General features: G+C 39.4%; 1 protein-coding gene across 1 annotated transcript in view; it reads left to right on the forward strand.

The window, feature by feature from the left end:
* ROS1 (ROS proto-oncogene 1 , receptor tyrosine kinase) overlaps positions 1–25301 on the forward strand; it is a 59202-nt gene that overhangs the window by 9389 nt on the left and 24512 nt on the right. The window contains exons 7-27 of the mRNA XM_010152784.1: positions 834–972; positions 1444–1645; positions 2346–2422; positions 4004–4126; positions 5137–5321; positions 6460–6557; positions 7094–7605; positions 8248–8460; positions 9338–9448; positions 9940–10121; positions 11088–11279; positions 16420–16520; positions 18157–18371; positions 18694–18868; positions 19491–19642; positions 20493–20755; positions 21433–21496; positions 22165–22367; positions 22990–23201; positions 23608–23894; positions 24807–24983. Of these exons, the coding sequence (XP_010151086.1) occupies positions 834–972; positions 1444–1645; positions 2346–2422; positions 4004–4126; positions 5137–5321; positions 6460–6557; positions 7094–7605; positions 8248–8460; positions 9338–9448; positions 9940–10121; positions 11088–11279; positions 16420–16520; positions 18157–18371; positions 18694–18868; positions 19491–19642; positions 20493–20755; positions 21433–21496; positions 22165–22367; positions 22990–23201; positions 23608–23894; positions 24807–24983 (3883 nt within the window). The remainder of the gene's footprint in view (positions 1–833; positions 973–1443; positions 1646–2345; positions 2423–4003; positions 4127–5136; positions 5322–6459; positions 6558–7093; positions 7606–8247; positions 8461–9337; positions 9449–9939; positions 10122–11087; positions 11280–16419; positions 16521–18156; positions 18372–18693; positions 18869–19490; positions 19643–20492; positions 20756–21432; positions 21497–22164; positions 22368–22989; positions 23202–23607; positions 23895–24806; positions 24984–25301) is intronic.

Genomic DNA, 25301 nt, shown 5'->3' on the forward strand with positions numbered 1-25301 from the left:
GGACGCAGTACTTGGCTAGATAAATCTTTGTTCTGACTCAGTACAGTTATTCTTATATTATGTTCTTTTGCGTCAACTATACACTTGTTATCTTGCCAACATCTCTATTGGACCAATCTGCAGAGCATGGCAAGCTGGTGCTACAAATCAGAGGTAAGGATAATTTGCTAAGCAGGAAGTACTTCTGAATTAATCATTGGTGACGCAGTACTTGGCTAGATAAATCTTTGTTCTGACTCAGTACAGTTATTCTTATATTATGTTCTTTTGCGTCAACTATACACTTGTTATCTTGCCAACATCTCTATTGGACCAATCTGCAGAGCATGGCAAGCTGGTGCTACAAATCAGAGGTAAGGATAATTTGCTAAGCAGGAAGTACTTCTGAATTAATCATTGGTGAAATAATGGGGAACAATGACTTCAGACCATAAATATTTTAGGGTAACTAGGAGCCTTTGGATGTTAAACTTGTAGTATATACATCAACCCTTTAAAATATATTGCCTGTAATATGTTAGTATTTTATGTTTTTTACACTGTTTTTCAAATTTATTATTATATAGCATCCATCCTGTCATCCATCCACTTATTGTTTTGATTTGGTAGTGTGTTCTGAAGAAAAGAAAACAGAAGAAGTTCTGAAAGGATAGAAAATCAAAGTCTATGCTGAAAATAACTCCCAGAATTTCCTTTTATTTAAACTTAGGATGTATCCTGTATCCTGAAATATGTGTCTTGTTGTATGAAATCTCTTTTGCCCTGATAACACCCTACATAGTAGCTGCAGATGAAGGAAGAGAAAAAACATTTGTATCTGTGCATTAATTTAGGTAGTATCTGAAACTTCATATACAGTCAAAGACCTTCAAGCCTTCACAGAATACGTGTTTCGAGTAGTTTGGATTATTACATCTCAGCTGCAGCTCCATTCTCCATCGAGTCCCTGTTATCGGACACATGCTTTTGGAGGTAATGAATTGCACTATTAATTGTGTCTGACTGTATCAGAAACATTTAGGTTTTCTTGTTGTGTCTTTCACAGAAAAAGATGCTTAATATTCAGAATGATGTGTATCTTATCTGCTGGGTAGCTACAGAAGACCAAACTCAAAGACTACTGGCTCTTTTTATTTGAACTGGAAGATTTAGCACTCCTTCATGCTTTTAGTTTTAAAAACATACACAGAAAAGTGCATGGTCAAAATTGTGAGGGCACATTGGATACTTTTGTGCATAATAATTCATGGTAACTTTTGGCTGAAATACACACACATTATTCTTGACACAGAGAAAAGTTAACTGTTGCTGAAATTTTCTGCTATCCCTAATAATTTATTAGAATGAATGAACAGGTATGAAACCTAAAAATGCACTGAAAAAACAAAAAAATACTCGTGTCTTAAATGTCATCCCAGAGTCAATTATTTCTGTCTCTTGCAGCTCCTGCGACAGCTCCTGTCATTAAAGATATTCAGAGTTCAAGTCCAAACACTGTTGAAGTTAGTTGGTCACCACCACTTTTTCCAAATGGGTTGATTGTTGGATATAATTTGCTCCTGAGGAGTGAAAATCATGAACTGTTGGGAGCCTCAAGAGGGCATAGCTATCAGTTCTACTCCACCTTCCCAAACAGCACCTACAGGTACAAAATGAAAAGATAACCAACACAGCCAAGTGTGCTGTATTGCTTCTTGCTCAGATAGTACAGAGTATGCCTAAGCACTACTTCCGCACAAGTATGCGGTTTACTTGTGTTCCTCCCAAATGCAAGGGTACCTTCCTTGAGATAACGGAGTTATTCCAGATGAGTTGGCTGCTTATAGGGAAGTCAGATGGGAAGGAAGGAAAAGGAATTTGATGTAGGGCCAGCAGGTTGCATTTTCTTAGCTGCTGTTTTTCATGGTTGTGGTTTTGGTTTCTTTTTTTTTTTTTTAAAAGCTTGTACGGCATGTTTTCAATATATTCAAGGAATGATAGGGCAGTCCCCTCTAGTCCTTTAAGCATCTGGAATAATTCCTTCATTTTTATTAAACGTGAAAATCTACATTCTGCCTGCACTGGTAAATACAGATCTTAATTTGAAATGAAATAAGTTGCTCTTTTGAGTCTGAAACTCCATTTTGAAATTTAATTTAGAAGATCCTGTTGTTGTCTCACCTTTGGGGGATTCAGAGTCTGGTTGGTTTGGTTTTCACTATAAATTTCCCAGAGCATTATATTTAAATGGGCATTTCCAAAAGTCAAGCACTTCTGTAACAGCTGCCTTACTTGATACAATGTTTCTCAGGCAATCTTTCAAAAGAAACCTGCAAACCCAAACCTGTCTCTTTCGTTTACTGTAGGTTCAGTATTGTGGCGGTTAATGAGGTTGGTGCTGGACCCCCTGCTGAAGCCAACATCACAACCCCAGAATCCAAAGGTACAAAAGCAGCAGAGTACTCATCACTGTCTGTTCCGGGGGACAAAGTCATGTTTGCTGGGCTGCCGTGTGCCTGGCAGAAGAGAGTAATATTTAGACTGTAAACAGTTCATGACAATAAGTTATACATCAAGGAATCAATAGCATATCAGAGGGAGTGTTGTTCTTTAGCTGTAGACATTATTGGGCTATACAACATGTTAATAAACTGAGATGATGGTAGGTCCAAGCAAATTTGATCTGAGTTGGGGATTCTCCCCCCTCTACTCAACTCTCATGAGAACCCACCTGCAATGCTGTGTCCAGCTCTGGGGCCTCCAACGTAAGAAGGATATCGACTGGTTGTTGAGTCCAGTTCGGATATTGAAGGTCATCAAGTCCAGAGGAGGCCACGAAGATGCTCAGAGGGCTGGAGCACCTCTGCTATGGGGACAGGCTGAGAGAGTTGGGCTTGTTCAGCCTGGAGAAGAGAAGGCTCCGGGGAGACCTTATTGCACCTTCCAGTACCTGAAGGGCCTACAAGGAAGCTGGGGGGGACTTTTTAGAATGGCCTGTAGTGACAGAACAAGGAGCAATGGCTTTAAGCTGAAATAGGGTAGATTTAGATTAGATAGAGGGAAGAAATTCTTCATGGTGAGTGTGACTGCGTCAGGTTGGCCAGAGAAGCTGTGGATGCCCCATCCCTGGAAGTGTTCAAGGCCAGGCTGGATGAGGCTTTGAGCAACCTGGTCTAGTGGAAGGTGTCCCTGCCCATGGCAGGGGGGTTGGAACTAGATGGTCGAACTAGATGGTCTTTAAGGTCCCTTTCAACCCAAAGCATTCTGTGATTCTGTGAACTTTCCCAGATCTATGCATAGCTCAGACAGATGTATGGATTTGTTGCAGAGGTTTTGATGTAAGTTACTTGGGCCTGTACAGCCACAAAGTCAGCTTATGTGGCCAAAGACCTCCTTCTTGACCTTAAAATCTGTGACTTTGTTAAGAAAAAAAAAATTAACTTTGAGGCAGATCATATTATCCCATTATCATCTTTATCGATGAAAACTACTTATTCCTTGAAAAAGTCACTGGTCAGCACGGTGAATTACATGAAATAAACATACTTGCTTTGCTTTTCTCCAGCTCTGTGGGATAATATTCCAGTTTGACTGGGCTTTTCAAAGAGATCCAGGGGGATTAAATATCCCACTTCTGCTGGATCTCAGAGTCACATGGATGTCTTAGTGCCTTTGTTTATTCAGGAGTCCATAGGGACTCATTTGCTCCAGCCTATTTTCCCTCACTAGGGACTCTGTATTCTTGCAGGAAACAATGGTGTGAAGTTCATGTGGTGCATTCTCACCATGTGTGAGGAGGCAGAAGGCACTGTAATGGTGAATAACTCCATCCACTTTCAGCAGTCAGAGAGTTTTTATTCTTTCATTGCTAGTGTAAGAATATACTCATACATGTACACGTGTGTTGTGCTGGTTTTGGCTGAGATAGAGTTAATGCACGTCTATTAATGATGTATTTGAGTTAGCAACATTCTTCTCTGTGCTGCAGTCATCTGTCTGAATTCTGAATTTCTCTGTTTGTTAGTTAAAGAAAAAGCAACATGGCTCTTCCTATCCAGAAACCAGTCTTTAAGGAAGAGATACACGGAACATTTCCTTGAAGCCGCCCACTGTCTGCAAAATGGCATTATACACCACAACATTACAGGTAAAGTCAGACCGGGCTCTCTTCTTTCCTCTCAAGTGTGACAGATCTCTGTATTCACCAAGGAAAGACTGCACCGGACCTAGCCTGAGACTGTGTCTAGCCTCCCTTTACAGTCAACGGGGAGAAATAGGAATTTCAGGACATGATTTTACCTATTTGAAATGACAGCCACTGGGAAGAGAGGAATTGTTCTCTTCAGTGCAACCTTTACTTCCCTGAATCTAGGCAGCTCCTTCAGAGCTGGACTCTTACACAGCAGGTATCTAAATTGAGGTAAGATGAAGCCAAACCAGATGTTTCCCTATGATTAATGTCTGTATTTTCTCAACATGAATATGCGGAATTGAAGTGGTTCAAACTTAAGAATTAAATATTATGAAGTATCAAAAGATAATGGCTGAAGAGTATGCTAGTAGCCAGTCTGGGGCACAGAGTTCTATACTAGAGATTTACTAACCCAAGTCATGGGACAACCATGTTATCTCAAATTACTCGCCACTCTAATGTTTCTTATCTGCATTGGTGCTGTATTTGGTCCTTGGAGACTGTGGAAATCTGAGTTTATCTACCAAAGTTCACACAGCCATAAAGATGTCAGAGAGTGAATGTTGACCCTTACTAAATACCCTTTGATAGTACAGGGGTGGCACAGTTGATGTCTAGTTTGAGTTCTAGAGTGAATGGTGCTTTGTGAGGAGATGCCAATTGCACGTTTGCCCTAGAGAAAGACAATTGGTATCAGTTGGTTTGCAAGTTACATATTCTTTTCTTCTCTGATAGCTTTCTGAAGGGCATTTGTCTATAATAAAGTCACTTATGTAGCACATGGGAAAATTTCCTTATTACCTGAAAGAAGACTAGAAGTGAATTAGAAAAAACAGTTAACTTTTCTCTAGTGATGTTGGGTTACAGATTGAAAAATTCTTCTTTTTAAGGCAAGTAGAAAAAGTAATTGAAAAACTAAAACATTTCTTATATAATCTGTGTGCACATACCGTTCTATTTTTTAGGAATATCTGTGAATGTTTTTCAGCAAGTTGTCTATTTTTCTGAGGGGAATTCCATCTGGGTAAAAGGTGCTGCAAATATGTCTGATGTATCTGACCTAATGCTCTTTTATGCTGGCTGGGGAAATATTACATCCATCTCAGTAGACTGGCTTTACCAGAGGATATACTTCATCATGAATGAAAAGGTAGTGCTCTAGGGCTTAATTAATTTCTTATTTAATTTGAACCATTATTGCAATTTATTTTACATGAGAAAATATGATTTATACATAGATATGCATGCACAAAATATAATTATAGAAACAGATTTTTTACTTTAATAATACATATTTCAGAGTTTTAGAAAAAGAAGAAAGGCTTGAATATCAGTTTATATTTAAAGCAAATAGGCTATATGGAACCCTGGCTCCTCATTTTATTTTCCTCCTTAGGACATAAAAATCTTTGGTTTTAAATGCCTTTTTTTTTCCCAGACTAACTTCAGACCCACCTCATACCCAATATAAGTGATTCTGTTTCTGTTACTTGGTTCTCCATCTAGCCTGTTCAGTTCCTATTCTGCCTCAGGAAGGGGGTCAGATAACTAGTTAGTGATTATAAAGCCCTTCATAACTGGCAAAAATTTTCAAGAGGGTGTTTCATAGCAGTGGTGACAGCTCAGATTACAACTGTTTCGACTTGAAGTAAAAAGGTAGATGGCAAACCTGCACTTGATTCCTACTCATAAAACATCAGTTATGCTACCTTTCTCATCCTCTAATGCACAAAAGACTAGAAAGTTGCCCTACATTGTTAGTGGGAGAGTTTTGGGGGTTTTTTTGCAAACCTTTTGCCATGTGTGATTTTCTGCTTACTGGCCAGGGAACAGGGAGTAGAAAAAGCAGTAGTGATAAGAAGATAGAAATGAGCTGTAGATGAACTGATCGATGGCAGGGATTTCTGAATCCACTGCAGGTTAGAGAAGTCCCAAAGTACTGCTCCCAGGATCAGAAAAGCACTTCCTTTCCTCTTTTCCCTTCCCTGCCAGAGTGTTTTCTAAATACACTTTGCCTATACAACCTGAGTTAGTCTTTTCCTTCGATCTTAGGGGTAGAAAGTTAAGAGGAGGATGGCTGACAGACAGGTCTTTTGGAATAAGCTGTCACAGATGCATTTGTAATTGTGTATAAGTGTTATACTCGGGTGACTGACAGCTGAGGAGCCCATAAGGACCTAAGATTGTGAAAGTGTTTCATTGTCTGGTTCCCCTGGAGGAATCCTGGGTCAACTTGTTTGCTCATTAGCATCACCAATGCACCACCAGTTTTTCTTTGCATTCTCCAGGTCCATGTCTGCCATTTAGAGAACTGCATGGCAGCTGAAGACATCACTCCTCTTTATGTGACATCCCCTAGGAAGGTTATAGCTGATCCCTATAATGGGTAAGCGTCCTCTGTGGAGCCACTTGGTGTCAAAGGTGCTGTAGTGCTCCTCTCTAGTTTTCCTCACTTCACTAGGCATCTAGGTTCCTGTTTCAAACTCTTGCCTTACCAAAACAAAAGTGCAGTTGGCAACAAATAACAAACCACATAACAACTGGAACAAAACTGACACCATGCAGTGTTGTTTTCTGCATTTTCTTCCCTCGGGTGTTAGCAGAGGAGATAAAGTATTTCCAATGTGGAGATTTGGTTTTCAGGCATTCAGTGCTTTTATGAATATGAAGCTCTAAGCATTTTAAACATCCATGCTTAACACGTGAGATATTATGAAAGTATTCTCCAATAGTCTGCCAGCCAAATCCCCAGAAGGTAAAAAGTGATGTGCTTAATTCTCCCAGGATGTATTTTAATACCGCCAAAAGCATTTTCCTATTGTCTGCATAGACAGGCACATCTCTGAGCTGTGAAAATATTTGTGACCTATCTACAGAGTTCTTGCACTGTAGTTATTTCAGTTTATTTTGCTCCATGGCCAGCTATATTTTCTGTCTCCTGGAGGATGGCATATACAGAGCAAACCTTCCACCCTTTCCTGGCACTGCCTCCACAGCTTCACCAGTAGTGAAATCCTATGGTCTGAGAGACTTCACAATCAACTTCCAATCTAAGAGACTTATTTTCTTCAACAAAACAGAACAAACCTTTGTGTCAGGTTTTCTTGATGGTTCAGAATTTCACACGCTGCGATCACACGTGCCACTTAATGACATGGAGAGTTTTGTTTATGAGGATAACACGTTTACTGTCACAGATGGCTGGGCAGTTTTCCATGAGGAGGTCTCTCCAGCGGGGATTTCTAGCTTCAATGAATATGTTGTGGATTGTAATTTGGTGTATCCAGAGTACTTTGGCTTTGGCAACTTGCTTTTCTATGGGACATCAACTCAGCCTTTTCCTTTACCAACTCATCCTCGGCTTGTCACGATGTTGTTTGGACTGGACCAAGCTGTGATCAGCTGGAGACCACCTGAACTCACTATTGGAACCAGTAAGCTCAGTTGTTTCTTCCTGGAAGTCCACTCCGTTTCTTTCTATTGTAATAACTTCCTGGTTTCCCTTTTCCTGACGATGGGCTTTGCTGACTTCAGTAGCTGATCTGCTGGAATATGTGGAATTGCCCCAGTCTGAAAAAATCAACCCAAAATTTGCCAGTAAAATAGCTAAATTATCTGGCTAACTGAATACAAGTTTGTATTGGTAATTTGCATTTGTATTTGCATTTATAATCTGCAAAGGATTTTAAGCAAGGCTCCATCCTAAGTATGGTAGGGAGTAGCAGTAATGTGCATTGCTGATATTACACAGAAAATGCATGTCAGAGATATAATGACTTTTGATCAGTGACTGTGCTATGGTCTCTACCCTCTGTGCATGCGTCTTTGAACAGCAGAAGATTACCTTGTTAGGGAAAATTTTGGTTCTTCCAACTTAATTCTTCATGTGGGATTAAACCACTACTCTTGGTTGGTCCCAGAGATGGAGAGTATAAATTTTTAATTTATCCGTTTCCTAATTCCCCTTATACTGGCATTTTTGAAATGAGTCTCCAATGTACAGTTTTCTCAAAGAATGCGTATCCTCTGTTAACAGCCATCTACTCAGTAATAACATGATTGTTTGCATCTCACAGGTCTATCTGCTTGGCAGAACTGGACCTATGATGTGAAAGTGTCATCTCAGCATCCCTCTGAGAAGGAATGGGTTGTTTCAAACATTAGTGACACCAGGTTTACAGTGAAGGAGCTGGTCAGCTTCACAGCATATGAAGTGTCAGTCAGAGCTGTGTCTCCTGCTGGTGAAGGGCCATGGTCGGAATCATTTAGAGGCACAACTTTAGAAGAAGGTGAGAATTGCTTTGTCACCCAGGAGAAATGAAGAATAAGTTATGGATACAGATTTCCTCCCGGTGAGGCCCAGGATTTGGGCAAAGACTGCAAAATGAGGGACATGAAAAGGATTATCTTAGAAACATTAAGGAATACAAGATAAGTAAATTTCCTTTTAGTTAAAGTAGTAAGATTTTCAAACTACAATAATGGTATTATATATTATGTATTTATTATTACTATTCGTATTTATTTTTCTGATGCAAGTAAACTGTCAAACACATTATTTGATACACTATCAAATGAACAGGTGCAAGAGGTGTTATTCCGATCCTGTGCTCTGTAAAGTACTTTCTGTGATCAAGTGGTTAGAGCAGTGCCTTGGGCATTAATGACAATTTATGGGAAGGTGCAGGCTCACTAAAAGCTAAAAATTGTTGGGTTGAGCACAGATAATGGGGGAAGTGGAAGTATGCACAATGTCTGAGATTTGTAGATCTTTGGAATGTTTTTTGGAATCTAGTTCACCCATAATAACCTATGTCTGAGGGGAAAATAGCTTTCAGCTTAAGGCACTGGACTGGCACTTGAAATTAGGGGTAACTTTTGTCTGACTTTGATAAGGGCAGGTCCAAACCCACAGTGTATTTTAAACATCTGATAGGGTTCCAAATTGCCTTATTCTTCTGGATCTAAATCTGCTCTGCATCCCTGAGTTTCTCCAATTATAATATTTTCATGCCTGCCTTCTTTGTCCATAATTCCTTAAAGCAGGGGCAGTTGTAACTGTGCTTATGTAACTTTCCAAAAGCAAGAACCCCTGCTGTTGAAATAGAAATATTATGCATCAATTGCTTGTTGGTGTGCACAACTGCAGTTTTCTTCCTTTACCAGCTGAAGAAGAACCATATATGTTGGCAGCAAGGGCTGAAGGGCTCTGGAAGCAACGGTTGGATAGCTATGGGCCAGGAGAACTCCTCTATCCACATATAAGAAATATTTCAGGTAAATACTAAACAAACCCCATGGTGCTCCCACAAACTTACTGGCATTTATTAGTTCTCCATAAATTTCATCAATAGAACTGAAAGACAAAAGCTTGTGTTGCAGCAGCCTAGACTTGAAGGCAGTGCAGCGAAGCAACTTCACTGACCCAAGCCTTTTGTCTCTCTTTTTTCTTCTACTTTATGAATCAAATTAATCCTTAGTGAAACCCTACTGACCTTACTATGGTTTCATCAGAGCTAAAATCAATTCTCTGAACTTCCACATCCCAATATATGTCATACACATAATCATCAGGGCTATATATGTACTATATATATTCATTGTATTCCTATATGGAAGTATCTATCTTAATGTTAACTGAGCCTAACTGTTCATTCGTATTGATATTTAATAAACTGAAGTGTCTGAATAATTATTATTATTTTTAAAATATTTTTTTTTATTTACATGTTTGTGAAATGCTTAATATTTTCCCTTTTTTCTTCAAGATCTCGACTGGTATAATGACACTCTTTATTTGATTAATTCCATGGGGGAAGTTCAGACCTGGTCATTGAGTAAAAGAGAGGATACCACTGAGAATACTTATGTATCTGACGTCAGAAATGCAAGGATGTTGGCCTTTGATTGGTTGGGTCAATGCTTGTACTGGGCTGGCAAAGCAAATACGGTAAGCATAGTTGCACTTCTTAAAAGGAAAAGAAAACAAACCCTAAAGTAAACAAGAAAGACTATAAAACAGTACCTTGGAAGATAATCCTTACTTCTGCAACCTGAGATGCATTTGGACCTTTGCTATTGTAGTGTAGAACAAAGAGGCCTTTCTTCTCTTGTGTGATTTTCCAGAGTTATACAAAAGTTTGGGGTAAAACATTCACTGATATTCACTAATGCAGGATTCTGAATTCCAGGTGCAAACCAGGCAAACCAAACATGATATCAACAGTTTCTTTGGATTCAATGTTTTAAAAATAAGTGAAGACAATTAAAATGGAGGCTGCCAACTTGATCTCAGCTAAGAAGTAGATGGACTTTATTTTAATCAGATTTGACATGATTTGTTTACACAGAAATTTTCAAGATTGGCCTCTGTACTGTGATATTTTACAGATCACTGCAGATAAAAAATAATTACAATTGCACTTTGTACATTCTCATATCAGGAACATTGACATGTGAAGTATTTAAAAGTTATCTGACTTCAAAATTGCAGTGCTAATTTATGCAGTGCTGTCAAATTATGCCTTTCATTTCTTGTAAATGCAAAGTCAGAAGATGTTTTAAAAACTGGAGCTAGGAGGCCAGATTTCACAGTGCCTTGCACCCTCATTTACACTTGTGAATAGTGAATATGAAGTGGGTGAGAAACTCTGTCAGACAGAAGGCTGCCAAAAGTGGGAAAGCCAAGGGGAAGAGAGATTTCAGCTTTTTCTTTTGTTACTTTCTGGCAAACATCAACTAATATTTTTGTCTTATTCTTCATCCTTATACTTTGAAAGCAAAAGTTTTAGTCTTTTAAAGCCTAAGGCTTGCATAAGCTTCTGATAAATGGCTGTGGAAAAGTCACTTATGTATACTGAATTGATCATGGCTGATGATTAAGGTGGGATGCTAAAAGCAAGTATTTTGTCCCTAGATCTACAGAAAATCTCTGCTGGGAGGCCACATGGATGTTGTGGCTCATGTGGCGTTCCTCGTGAAGGACCTAGTAGTGGATTCAGTAAATGGCTATTTGTACTGGGCCACAATGTATTCAGTGGAGAGTGCAAGACTGAATGGAGAGGAGTATCTTACCTTACAAGAGCAGCTACAGTTTTCTGGTAAACAGGTGACTGATGTTTTTATTTTGTTTTTGGGGGGGGTGGGTTGGGGAAGGGGGTCAGAGGAGGAGAAAGCAGGGGAGTGTTTTAGCTGTTAGATCTCTTGAATACACTCAGTACTCATGGTTGTCAAAACTGGCATGTTATAACCAGAAGAATAACATGCCTTTCTTGCAATATAGTTATATAATTTTGAGAACAGGTTAAGAATTAAATCATATAATAGCTGTACCAAAACTTTGGCCCATAATTCTAGAGACTCGTGCAACAAAATGTGACATTAAAGATGACCTTATGGTTGTAATACTGCTCCTTCCCATATGTGAAGGATACTTGTTTTTCTCAAATGTCTGAAGTTTAACGGGCAGTTCTGACTCTCCCATCAAAATATGGAGCTAGAGCTCCGTACCATCCTGCCTCCTTTGTGATGTTCCTCAGCTGGCATGTCCTGACAGGGGCTGGACAGTTTTGGGCCTACACACCTGCCAGGGACACTGGAGTTGCACTCCAGGCTGCAGAGGTGCTGCTGCAGAGACATGCTGTGCCTGTGCTGAGGAGAGAAGGGGGCCGGTCGCTGGTGACATACTGGTGCTCCCTGCAGCTGGCCCCTGCCCGGCACAGTGTGTGGCTGCTGCAGCACTGGTGAGGGTGCCGGAACTGCCACTGAGAGTCCCCATCCTGCCTGATCCTGTCCCTCGTGTGATGGCAGGCACAGCGGGGTCCTGTGCTTTGGGGATCTTTGAGGCTCTCCATCCCCAACTCATCCCTTCCCTTCCCCATCTTCTCTTCCTCCCTTGCCTGAGTCAGACACAGGCCTGCTGGGGAGCTCCAGAAAACTCAGAAGAGGGTGTTTCAGAGGAGAGCAGCTCCTCAGGGAGAAGTGAAGGGGGCTTCTTGGAAGAGTGAGTGAAGTTAGGGGACAGTATAAGGGGAACAAGGATGGGTTGTTGTTGTTTTAGCTTTATTAGGCTGGATAATGGGTCCCATGCTGGGGTAGGTTGGTAGAGGGGAAAAGAGATGCCCTTCCCACCTATAGGTCACAAAAAAACCCTGCAATATGTGAGAGTCCATTAACTCCCCTACCTGTAGAATTTTTGGTGTGCTCTCAGATCCTCGCAGACAACCTCTGCATCTCTGCTGACCTCTCCCATGCCTTTCTTTTCCATTCACTCCTCTCTGATGTCCTATCAACTCTCTTAAGGCCTTTGTTCACTGCTGTCTCTTCATAGATCATTGTTACCTTTCCCAAACCCATCCTGTCTCTGCCACCATGTGGGATTTGCTGTGTCAGGGACTTGTCCTCATTCTCGCCAGGTGGGATTCAGTGTTGCCTATTGAAGGAACTCTGAGACTAAATATTCACCTCATGAAAAGGGTCTCAGCAGCTGCATATGTGTCTTCCCTTTCCCTTTTCCCTTTCCCTTTTCCCTTTCCCTTTCCCTTTCCCTTTTCCCTTTCCCTTTTCCCTTTCCCTTTCCCTTCCCTTTCCCTTTCCCTTTCCCCTTCCCCTTGCCCTTTCCCTTTCCCTTTCCCTTTCCCTTTCCCCCCTCCTCATGTAGCTGGGAGAAAAGTGATGGATAGCCCAGTTCCTTTGCAAGACAACCCTTACTACAATAACAGGGACTGGAGGACACCAGGAGTCAGTGTGATTGGGACTGCAGATGCAGTGAACCTTTGAGCCTTTTCCAGGCTGTGTACCAAGCAGGTCAGACTGAGGGGCCACCCCATCTGTTGCACTTTTTTGCTCTATGGCACCTCTCACAAAGAAAAGCTGAATGTTCCTTGGATCAAACCACAGCCTCTGTGGGGCTTTACCCTCTGTCATGAGTGCTGGAGTGAGGCATAGGTTGACTGCCATGGAAAAGGTCAACTCAGATATGTTATTCGTTGCAACAACTTTCTTTAAAACACAGGTCTTTCTAAAGATTTCTTCATTTTTATTCCATCCATTGTACAATTTTTGCTCCCATTTTACCTGAAGCCATGTTTCCTATTAAAGACCCTTTCTAAACTTTAAAGATCTATGTCTCTTGGTTAGCTTTGTATCATTTCTAAGATCATTTCAACCTCCTTTCCCGAAGGAGAAGAGGCTAGTGTTTCTCTGATTATAAAATAACCAAACCCAAAACAGGCCTGGTTTCGTCTCTGAACGGCAATTGACATTTGGAAAGGCCAGCTGATCTCACTGGCCTCTGTTACGTTCACAAAGTTTTGGGAAGGGGAGGGAAAACTGGGCCTGGTGTGGCACCTGCTATACTTGTAAATCTAAATACAGAAAACCTGAAAAACTCTTGTCCCATGTAGGGAGAAATGTCTGTGCTGCAAAGGGTCACTGTAGCTTCCAGTAGTAGCCTGACACTTCCCTGAGGAAGCTGACGGGTGTGGACTGTTTCCATGGGAAGATACATTCTGTCCAGGCTCAACGGCACACTTAGGCTCATCACATATCTCCCGGGCGATCTGTTGCAAAGGACTGACAATTTACGTTTATTCTAAGTGGGGAATGTCACCTTCCTTGCCTTTTTCTTTCGATTCACTACCTGTTTCTCTGAATCGCTTCCTGCTAACCTCAGATTTCTTGTTCTTGTTTCCAAGAACCTTGGCAGCAATAAGACTGCTTGTCTGCTCCTGTCATTTTTTTTCCGCACCTTTCTCTATGTCAGTGATACCAGCCTTCAACCATCCACTCATTCACACCTCCTACAAACATTTCCTCTCCTGCTTCTCTGCTGCCCCTCATCTATGCACTGACTTCCTGAACTCAGCCTCCTGCTGTGATGCATACAGGAAAAAAGCCAAGTGAAAATGTCTAGATTGAGAAGTGACCAGTTGTAATTGACAGGTGTTTGTTTATTAAAATAAAACCTAAAATAAACCCATCAGAAATAAAAGGGCAGTGCAACATTGTTTAACAGAGGAATTATCAAGCTGGTTGTTATTGTCCCATGTAAAGATGCAAATGCATGTCTGCACAAATACTAACGTGTATCTTCCTTGCACAATGGTGTCATCTGTCTTGAAAAGGGTACCTCTTACCTCAATATCAAACCCCAGATATAATATTTAATTGCTGTTATACAACAGTTAGAGCATGTTCTCTACATAACTTGTTCTTACTGGTATTTACTAGCTGTTTCTCTGATAAAGAATTGCTGTTCAGCTGGTCAGTGCAGGATCTTCAGCAGTATATAGCTGTATCTCCTTTTAGCTTAGTGATAGGAGTAGTAGAGACTACTATGGAGACTACAGGTTTCCTAAACAAATATGAAGGTAGAACTTTGGAAGCCTAATTTCTTTGGCAGGAACTACATCCTTTTATGACAATTATTTTATTTTCCAATCAGTTGTTTAGCTTAGCTGGTGTGTGCTTGATTGATTTTGGCTGACCTACTCTCATTTATTTCAGCTTAGGATCTGTCACAGAATTTCCAAAGCACTTAGTAAGTCATTCATTCTGTACAGTATGCTTGGGACAAAAGTAATTTATAGGGGAGCAGCAAAGTGCATTATGTGCAGGAGGGGCCAGGACCCTCTAGGTGTGGTCTCTTAAGTCTAGTCAAAGGGTATTTCAAGTAGCTAAATTTATGTTGCATCTTTTGATGTGGAGATACATTGCATGTTCACAACTACATATCATGTCCAGAGACATGATACCTCTCATGAAATGGAAAAGTTTGTCTATTTTTGAAACATAACAGAAGGGTCATGTTAAATTACCACCTAACTCCTGAAAATGAATAGTGCAAATATTTCCTTGCTTTTCATTAATAGGGATACAGGGATCAGGACAGAGAAGATGGACACATCTATGGGAAAATATAATAGTTGCAGAAAAAAGCGCGGAGCAAGGAAAGAAGACCCAAACATTTAAAAGAGCAAGATAGACTCAGGAAGTGGTAATTTAGTGTTGAGCATGGGAGGGAGAATAGGTAAATGGGGTAAAATATAAGATGCTTGACTAAATATGCTCTCAGGCGCATACATACTGTGGGGTATTTTTAACAGGAAAACCTACAGGAGCAATCATTCAAACCTTGATTTTCTGACATAAAGTGTCAACAGAAATATGTCAAGTTTGTGATTACATAAGGACCAACAGACAACTAAGTGATATGGCATTTGCTTTCCTGTCATCAGCTTCTGCAGTTTATTAATGAAGAGTTAAAAAAAAAAAAAAGGCTGCTCCACTTACATCCATAATGGCAATTTAAGCTTATAAAAGAATAGCTACCACTAGTGTTTGGATGAGAAGTTTGAGAGCTGCCGCAAAACATGTTTAGAGAGCCCCTAACAACTTGTAAGCCGTGTTAATGACATGACATAGACTGAACTTGATAGCATTTAGCAGACTAATTTATTTGTGGAAGCGAATTCCTTGTTACTCACAGAACAGATTATTAGATGTCTGATTTCTATTAGTGTTGCATATGGTATCGAATCTGTTGTTTACTGCGAAGGCCAGAAAGCTCTATTTTGAATATTAGATCCTATTAAAAATAAACAAAAAATCTTGCACCTAGCTTGAATGATGAAATATTGAAGTAGTGATCAGGAAGATTGTTTCACCCATCCCCCATATCCTGACAATTTATTTAATAACAAATGAATTACCAAAATGTAAATATTTCCAAATACATCAATAAAAATTTTGCATGTATTTTCCATAAATAATGCAACACATTAAATATTCTATGCATAACATCAAAGCTAGAAAACAAAGATGAAAGAGCTGAAATGCTTCTTTCAAAAGGTGAACCTGACTTTCAGACTGGGTATCAACCACCTGTTTCAGACAAAAAAATACCAGAGGTGTTCTGGAAATTTTGATAGGTAGTTCTGCTAATCACTTGATACACTATTGCCATTCTATTTGAAGTACTTAGATACTCCAGGGATGAACAGTGTGACAGATGCTCATAAAATGCTGTCTAGAAAATCATCAGCTGCTATAAATAGATGACCACTAAGAACCTGATTATTTTCTAGTGCTACCTCTTTTTGTGTTAGAATAAACATTCACGGTAGTAATGTTATCTTTACCAATAAAGAGGTACTCATGATACTGTCTAGACAACAGTTATGCCCAGGGGCTTCTACCTCAGAAGTGAGAGTGTGTTCACATTGCCATTTGGACTCTTTTTTTCCTAGGTGGTTGGTTTAACTTTGGATCTCACCTATGGTTTTCTTTACTGGCTTGTGCAAGATAGTCTATGCCTAAACCTATATAGAGTTTCTCTGTGCAAAGAAGGGTAAGTAAATGTGTAGCAGAGGTAAGAAAGTCTATATTTTCTAGTTTTTGTGGTACTCTTTAAAAACAAGTTCTGTCCAGTGCTGAGCACACTAGTTACTAATTTAACAATAAACAAAACAAAGAGCTAATGATCACAGCTAGCTGATGGTAAACTAGATCTTGAAATGGTTGTTAACATGGTTTTACAGTGAGAGAAACACAGTATGGAAGCTCAGCTAAAACGAGGTCATGCTCATCAACTTTTAGACTTTAGGAAATAATCATTTATTGTCTATTTTATCTTGGCTTTTACAACACCTGATAGTTTTCAAGTGCCTAGAGCTGTTAATTTTTAATTATTAAATTGTTATCTTACATGGAGTTCAGGACTAGGACTGATGCTACTTTCTCACCTGAGCAATCAGTATTCAGCAAAAAAAAATCCAGTGCCTGAAATGGCTTAATTAATTCTGAAAGACAAAGCTTAATAAAACCTCAAACAAACCCATGTTTATGGGTCAGCTTGAATATATACTAACATCTTGAGAAAAATGGTAATATGTTCTGTAAGTGTCAAGTGCATGATGAGTGGTAGCTCATGAAACTACATTTTTGCTTCTTTTTATTTGGAGAATGCCATTTTTTTTTTCAAGCATCAGATTAAACTCAGTTGAATAGTATTTGTATTTACATGTACTCACACTGTTTCAGTCTGGCTTTGTTGCAGCTGAATTTTCTGACTGATTTTAGACCTGGTGTGATTAATGGTAAGCATTTAAAGAATGGAAATATGTTGATTAGTTTTAGCTAGAACATGCAGCTCCATTGTGAACCAATTGGCAGCCATAAATCATTGTCCCTGGCATGCCAGAATAGAGAGATTAGAAGTAATCCATCCTAATGGACCTGATGGTGTGTCAAAGCTTTTCCAAATTTGTTTTGGATAACAAGTGTCTAAGCTGAAAGACATTTCTGAGATGGCAAAATGGTGCCTCTTACAACATATTTAACCTCCTACCCAGAAGATATATTGGGACCTAAAAAGGCCTGTACATTTTGACATAGAAGTAACAAGACAGATTAAATCACTGGTGATCCCAGTGGAGGAAAATGTTAATAAGAGTTTAATAAATAATGGTTATCAAGGAAACGAGCAGAGTTGAACTAATCTGGGAACCTGCTCTAGTGAAGTAGAAGGAATCTCATGCTGTGAAGTAGAAACCTCTGTTTCAGTGGAATTGCTGAGAGAAGGTGGGCTGACTTTTCAAAATACTCAGTTTTCTACATCAGAATATTGAGCCATTGTATAATGGTTTTCTAATGAAATCAGGGGAATGAGGGCTTTGTTTTTCAGGTACTCCTGCAATGTGCCATTCTGAAAAGTGTTCTGTTGTAGAGAAGTGAAAGAAAACATTTTGAATCCATTTCCTGCCTCCTACATGAGTATTAAGAATTTGAATGGTGACAAACTTTGTATCACAGAATCATAGAATGGTTTGGGGTGGAAGGGGCCTTAAAGACCATCCAGTTCCAACCCCCCTGCCATGGGCAGGGACACCTTCCACTAGACCAGGTTGCTCAGTCAAACATTGGATAAATCTTGCTCTGTCTATATGTGTGTTTTCAGTTTGCTAATTTCATACATGTTTTCACAGTTGTGGTAATGCCATCATCACGGAATTTGCAGAATGGAGCACTTCAGAAATATCTCAGGGTGCACTGGAATACTACAGTGGTCGTCTGTTCTGGATTAATAGTCTTCAGTTCATTACAACTCAGGAAATCAATCAGACTCTTAGCGTTCCCTTCTCACAACCAGCAGAGTTTGCAGCCTTTACCCTTATTCACACATCACTTAAACCTTTGCCAGGTACATTATTATTTTTTATCTAAACCCCTCAATAAAGGTATTCACCCTCAGCCTTGAAATTTCATTCTTTAAATTCTTTAGGCATTTGACCAAAAAGAACAACAACAGCAACTTATTAATAAATATACCAGACTATAGCTGGATAATGTGCAATTACAAAAGCTGATAGATATGGCTAAAAACAATATATGGTGTTATTGTTTTTGTCTAATGACTACTTATAGGATTTTCCATAGTACTTTAATGTTTTAAGGCAGGTTTGAAAAGTCAACCTCTTGCTCATATTGTTTAAATTATTATTTCTTCCTCTATTTATGGGCAGGTAATTTTTCTTTTACACCAATAGTGATTCCAGATTCAGTGCCAGAGTCTTCCTTCAGGATTGAAGGAAATTCTTCAAGTTTTCACATCACCTGGAGTCCCACCACAAATGTGGAATGGGGAACTGTCTTTTACTGCGTGGGATCAAAAGCTCTACAAGTGAGGATATTCATGCAGTCCCTCATCATTATCTACATCTATTACTGCATCTGCTTGCTGATGTATCTATTTTTTTAACAGATATAGAATTTGTTTCTTCTCCTGCATTTAGAAATCGGTCAAGCGACCAAACTAAACTGTAAAACCAAAGCAAGCTGTCCTCTTTCTCCATCACTGAGGCCAGCATGGGAGGAACATGGTCTTAGCAGTAGCTCTGGGCTAGCTGCTGGGGTGCGAAGTACCAGGCAAGGAGCTCCCAGGGCTCAAAGACATGTGAGAAAGCCTTTCACAGCAACTCAGAGACAGAAGTGTCCTCTGAGCTGCCAGTGGGACAGCCTTTGCCTGAATGTGAAATCTAGCCTTCATCCACACTTAATTTTAACACATTTGGCAAGCCGTACTTTAAACTCAAAGGGCAGATTGCTAGCAGATTGCTACGGGATGCAACAGTGCCACAGGAGCTGGTGAAACAGCCATCACTCACAGGAAGAGCAGCTCTGTCTTGACATAGTTGACCTGCTCGGTGAGGGAAATTTTGGAAAACTGAAGGCCTTTCTGAGAAGGAAAAAATAGCTTTTGTTTTGATGTTTGTGGTTTTGTTTGTTTTTGTGTTTTATTTAATTCACAGTCTTCAGAGAGTGAACGGTGCCTCCATCCCCATAACCTGGCAGTGCCATCCTACCAAGTTGATTGGCTGGAACCATTTGTGCTCTTTGATTTTACTGTCACTCCATACACATACTGGGGCAAGGCGCCAACAACATCTGTATCCCTTCGAGCCCCTGAAGGAGGTACCAGAATTTTAAATCCCATTCCTCACCTGTAAGAGGTGCTGGAACCAGGTCTGTGTCAGGATGTGAAACTCTGGAGAGGAATGAGCAGCTTTTCAGGCTAGTCAGCTGTAGGCAGAGTTGCAAGGACATGTCCCGAGTATCACTGGCAATTATCTGTTGCACACATAAATGCACACAATTGCAGTAACGGAATTTGGAACAGAAAGTGCATGGCAATATATCCACCACGTGCCTATGACTATGAGCAAGGAAGAAAAATTGAGATCCATTACAACTACCATCAAAGGCTGCATGTAGTATCTTGACCACTTATTAAATTTTTAATAAATCTTATGCACTTTTTACTTCAGCGTTCATTTTTACTCTGATGGAGGTCAAAGTTAAATCAGCTAAAATATAGTGTCGAGTGACTGAGGTGTTGAGAAAGCTTATGAGTTGCACTAGGTTTTGAAGTGAATAGGAGAGGATATAGAGTATGCTCTATGTTGTGAAAATTCTTGCAGCTCCATTGTTACCTACAGGACTCCCTAAACAGATATGACCCAGTCCGAGTGAAAGAGTAAAAAATATTTATACAGTTTGTTTTTTGCTAAGCAAGTTAAAATCAGATACCTACACAACAGTGAAAACCAGAAAGGAATTACCATGAAGTTTTAGATATTCCTCTGTGATTTACACCTCATCAATTGCTATTTGTCTCTGTCAGCACTGGGGTTGCAAAGTTCAGACTCAAAGCTAAGAGAGTTAATTATGAGGTAGTGTTTGTGTTTTAAAAGGACTGCTTTGCTCTGTGGTTTTTTTTTTGTTTGGTTTTTTTGTTTGGTGTTTTTTTTTTTTTTAAATACAGTTCCTTCAGCCCCTACCAACCCTAGAATATATGTGTTGCAAAATAACCTACGTGGAAGTGATGAGAATGTCCTTGTGGAGTTCAGGTGGGACAGACCTGAAAGGGACAACGGAGTACTAACACATTTCAGTGTTTACTATCAACTATTGAGTCAGAGTGGCACTGCTGACACTTTCAGGGAGTGGAACATGAGCAACGTTAAACCCACCCCAATGCTCTATTCTCTCAGGGATGTGCTTCCCAGTCTCACAGTAAGGTTTCAGGTATGAAAAATTACTGAGATTATCTCATGCCAGATGGTAGATGTTATCAGTGCAGCCTGATGTGTTTGCCTAGGAGACGGTATTAAGCCTGGGGGAAGAACATGTGGTTTCTGCTTCTGGAACTGCTGATTCACTGACTCACCCTTGGATAACCAGCTTTATCTTTCTACATATTGTACTGTTCACTAAATAAGGTAGAAAAAAAGTGCTGCAATATTATGCAGGTTTGGTGAAGCCCAAAAGAAATTTTTCTAGAGGTCCAAAGCCACGGAGAACATGTGCTTGAAAGACAGGTTGAAAACAGAGCATGCAATAGGCCAGGTACTGATGGAGAACACCGTGTTGGTTGCAGTATCAACCAACAGTAGGAATTGCTCTGGCCTGGGGAAGGAGTCAAGACTGTCTGGTGTCCTTTGAGCTCCATTTGATAAATGCAGCATGAATTGTGACTCCCTGGGCCACTGCTTAAAATTCTGTTCATAGCCATGGTCCAACCCTGTGTGTAGCCTTTGAACTGACCAGCACAACCTTAGGTCAAACCGAGCACATGCGTATGTTCCTAGCTGAGACTCCAGGGCATCTGGTTCTGTTTTTGTCATTTACTGTGACTCTACAGGCTCTTGAATGCAACCATTTATGCTGCTATTTAACATAGGTAACAATCTCCCATCCCACAGGTGCAAGCCTTCACATCTGTGGGTCCAGGACCTTTGTCTGATATAGCAGAAAGGAATTCATCAGGTATGGATGAGTTAGATGCCATCTCACGGTTTGTGTGTAATAGCTGGTGAAAGTGACACTACAGGAATTTGGTAATCTGATAAATAGCCTCCGACACTTTTTGTGACATTTGTTACACCCTACAGTAGACAGCACAGAGGAAGCAGTTACAGCTTCTGACATGAAATGATTAACACATTTCTTAGATTAAACTTCAGGAATTTCAAGCTCTTCCTCAAAACTATGCTAAGTTAACTTTTCTAGGTGATCCCAGGGTAGTATGCAACAGCAGGTTTTGATCTGTAATCTGCATACTGGTAGATATCATAGAATATTTCTAATTGGGCAGTGAAAGGTAACCAGGAGAGTTAGAGATCTACTAGGGATCATAGGTTATTTTCAGTTGGGCTGTTAAAAGTAATAATAAATCAGCAAATCTGTTTTTACTAGGCTTAAATTTGTTAGGTAAGCATCCAAAATGCCATTGAAAAAATCTTGGGAGTTTGCATGTGATGACAAGAAGGAATCTTGCTATTTTGTCTATTTGCTGTGGCATGTCACCAACTATTTGTTGGTCACTATTTATGCGAGGCCATCATTTACTTTCATCTTGTACTTGCTTTCCTTATGAATGACTGCTATTGTCTAGAATGTTTTTTGTAAATTCTGCTGTGCCCTTTTCCTTCCAGATCTTTTCCCTGTCCCAACTCTTATAACTGTTTCTGCCAGTAAGTTGTTTCTTACTGACATAGACAATAATCACACCACATGGGAACTTTCAGGAAAGACAAATGTAAAGGACATCTGTTATATTGCTAATGATAACAAAGCGTACTATATCATAGAAGATTCTCTTTTTCTTCTGGATATGCAGACTACTTCAAAATTTCAGGTATTCCTTCGTTCATTCCCTTGTTGGAGAGCAGGAAAATATGTGGCCATTATTGTAACTGTTTTGGGGCTAATTATGTTTTTGAAGAAGTCAAACCCCCTTATTTGAAACAGAAAAAAAAAGCAGCACGATGAAGAAAGCACACTTCATGGCAAAATACAGTGGGGAAAATAGAATTGGAAAGACACAGTTTTCTTAATGATTGTCAGTTCATATGACACTGGCTATTGGTAAAGTTTTCTTATTAAACATGTATGGTTTTATTGACATCTGCTTTATTGATAAGGTATTTCAACAGACATTTAATTTAAAATTCACACTATTAAATATAAGAAATTATTTTTTTAATAAAATTTAATTAATTTTTTTTCATTCTAATTTCAAGAATATGGAAACAACATGGAAGCAACAATTCGTATTTGTGAAACAATAGCTTTATTTTCTATAAAAATATTGGAATCTTCCTTCCTTGTCATCTCTTTCTATTTTGACTTCTATTTGCCAAGTAGAAATTATTTCAGAAACAAATCTAATCTCACAATTTCCTAGCATTACATGGGAAAATTCTGTTCTCAAGCAGTTTTAGTCATGTGTTTTTTGTGTTTTTTTTTTTTTCCCCAAGTTTTTCAAAGACGCATGTCTCTGCAATGCCACAGCCATCACAGTTGACTGGATTGCAAGACGTCTCTTTGTTGCCCTGAAAACACCATGGAAAGAAACTCAAATGCTTGTTCTTGATCTTGAGCTCAAGATAAAATCTCTTAAAGCCTTGAACATACAGCTGGGGAAAAGTAATTCAACTGTATCATCTCTGTTGTCATATCCTTTCTTAAGGTAAGGTATATATTACTAATAAATTTTTAAAGCGTATTTTAAACATGATTTCCATGAAATCATGAACTGTATATCTCGTAATTTCAAGAAGATGTCTGTGTTTGAGCAAAGATTTCAAGTGATACTAAAATACTGATAGGTTCTTCTATATAAGTGATACAAATGAAATCAGCAGCAGCCAACAATTTGTTACAGTAACTGTTTTATCTCGAATAGTCAGTTATTGTGACCTTCCATTCAAAGATATTCTCTAAACACTAGGAATCACTCTGTAAGTATGCTTCTATAGTTACCTTATTTTAAACATTGGGGAGGTTTAGGACTGTAGTCACTTACAGGACTGCATTTAGGGAAGAGAGCTCAGATTGAAGCTTTTCTATTGTAAACAATGCATTTTATTTGATAGCCGTTTGTACTGGATGGAAGAGCTTGATCATGGCAGCCGCATGTTTTATTATGATATTCTGAATAACACCGTGCACCACGTTTTGGGATACATATCAGTAGAAGAACAGATGAGGAACTACTGCACCTGTAATGTGGCAGAAGCAGAACTGGGAAGACCTATGAGTATAGATGTGTCTGACCCTGGGAATCCCCAGCTGCTCTTTATCAGAGGAAGTGATGAAATATGGGCCTCAGATATGGATGGTTGTCACTGCTGGAGAATTACCAAAATATCAAGTTTTCAAGGTCCGAGTGCTCTGTTACGTTTCTTGGTAGTTTGTGATTTTTGCTGTCAAGACAATGTTCATTTTTGCACTTCATTCATGAAGAATTTTCTTTATTAAATTGATTCATCTATAGGCAAAATGGACAAAATGTCTGTTTTCTGTGTTTCCAGTTTTGTACTCTGTTGATACAAACTAGGAGAAAGAGCAGTGTGAGGATATTTACTGATGCAAGTATGTATTCTGGTAAGATGTATATCAAATGCTGCTTGTGAATAGATTTCACTTACAGTATTAACACATTATTTTGCTAGGATTTCATATTAGATAAACTGTAATGGATGTATCTCAGTGAGAATATACAATACCATCTGACGTTATGCCTGAAAGTGGCATTGCAGACTGCAATATGTGAGGAGGTAGGTAGAGAGTAAGTACCTACTGCAGGCAGGTAGAGTCTTGTATGACAAGTTACCTATGTTGCGCTTCTTGTAATGACAACACATAACCTTGGTTGCTGAGTTTTCAGCTTGGTTTTGGAGGAGTGCTGGTAAAGCGGTTCTCTTATCAGAGGAACTGTCTAAATTTTTCCTGGGAGATGGCAGAGCACTATGGTTTTCATCTTGGAAAAATGATGAATGTTCTTATAGGCAACTCTTGCTCTTCTGTTTTATTTCTGGTGTTTGTTAATTGAATTGCAGTTCTCATAATCATGGATAATAAAAAGCCTTCAAACCTACACTTATAAACTGAAATAACAAAGTGTCTCAGCTTTGTGAGACCTATTGGAAAATATCAGAAATCTCTTAAGATATGGTATGACCAAGATGCTCACTCATATTGACTCACTGTGAATACAAGCATCCATCTGCTCTTGTAAAATTGTCTGCTCAGGGTTTGTTCTGAAGCTTAACTATTTAATGCTTTCCTACAGGTAAGAAAATTGGCAGCTTGACTGTAGATAAGAAATTCATATACTGGAGCTCTGAAACGAAGGAACACACTGAAGTTTGGCTAGCAAATAAAGAAAGCACAAGACACTTTCTTCAGAAGAGAGAAAATCACAAACTGAAAATCTTAGCCTACAGCTCAGTGGCACAATTGTATCCAGGTAGAGGGGATTTGGGTTTTTTTGTAAATAAAACAAATTTATTTCGGAGCATGTAGTTGAGTTGCAGATCATGCTATGTGTATTTGTGTAAAGTATGCTTTATGGATTCAAGTATCTTCTAGAGGGAAACAACTCACTATGCACATTTTTAAAAGGATGAATATAACTGGCCTTGTATTGGATCACATGGAAGGTCATGATGATGAATGTTACCCACGTTTCAGAGGCTCAGGATGTTAACGCCAAACATGCCTATTTTCAAAATTGCGTTAAACCTGGAGCTTTAGAAAAGGTGGTGCACATTAATGCACAGGGAAA

The sequence above is a fragment of the Eurypyga helias genome, unplaced genomic scaffold (assembly GCF_000690775.1).
Source record: "Eurypyga helias isolate BGI_N326 unplaced genomic scaffold, ASM69077v1 scaffold20355, whole genome shotgun sequence".
Lineage (NCBI taxonomy): Eukaryota > Metazoa > Chordata > Aves > Eurypygiformes > Eurypygidae > Eurypyga > Eurypyga helias.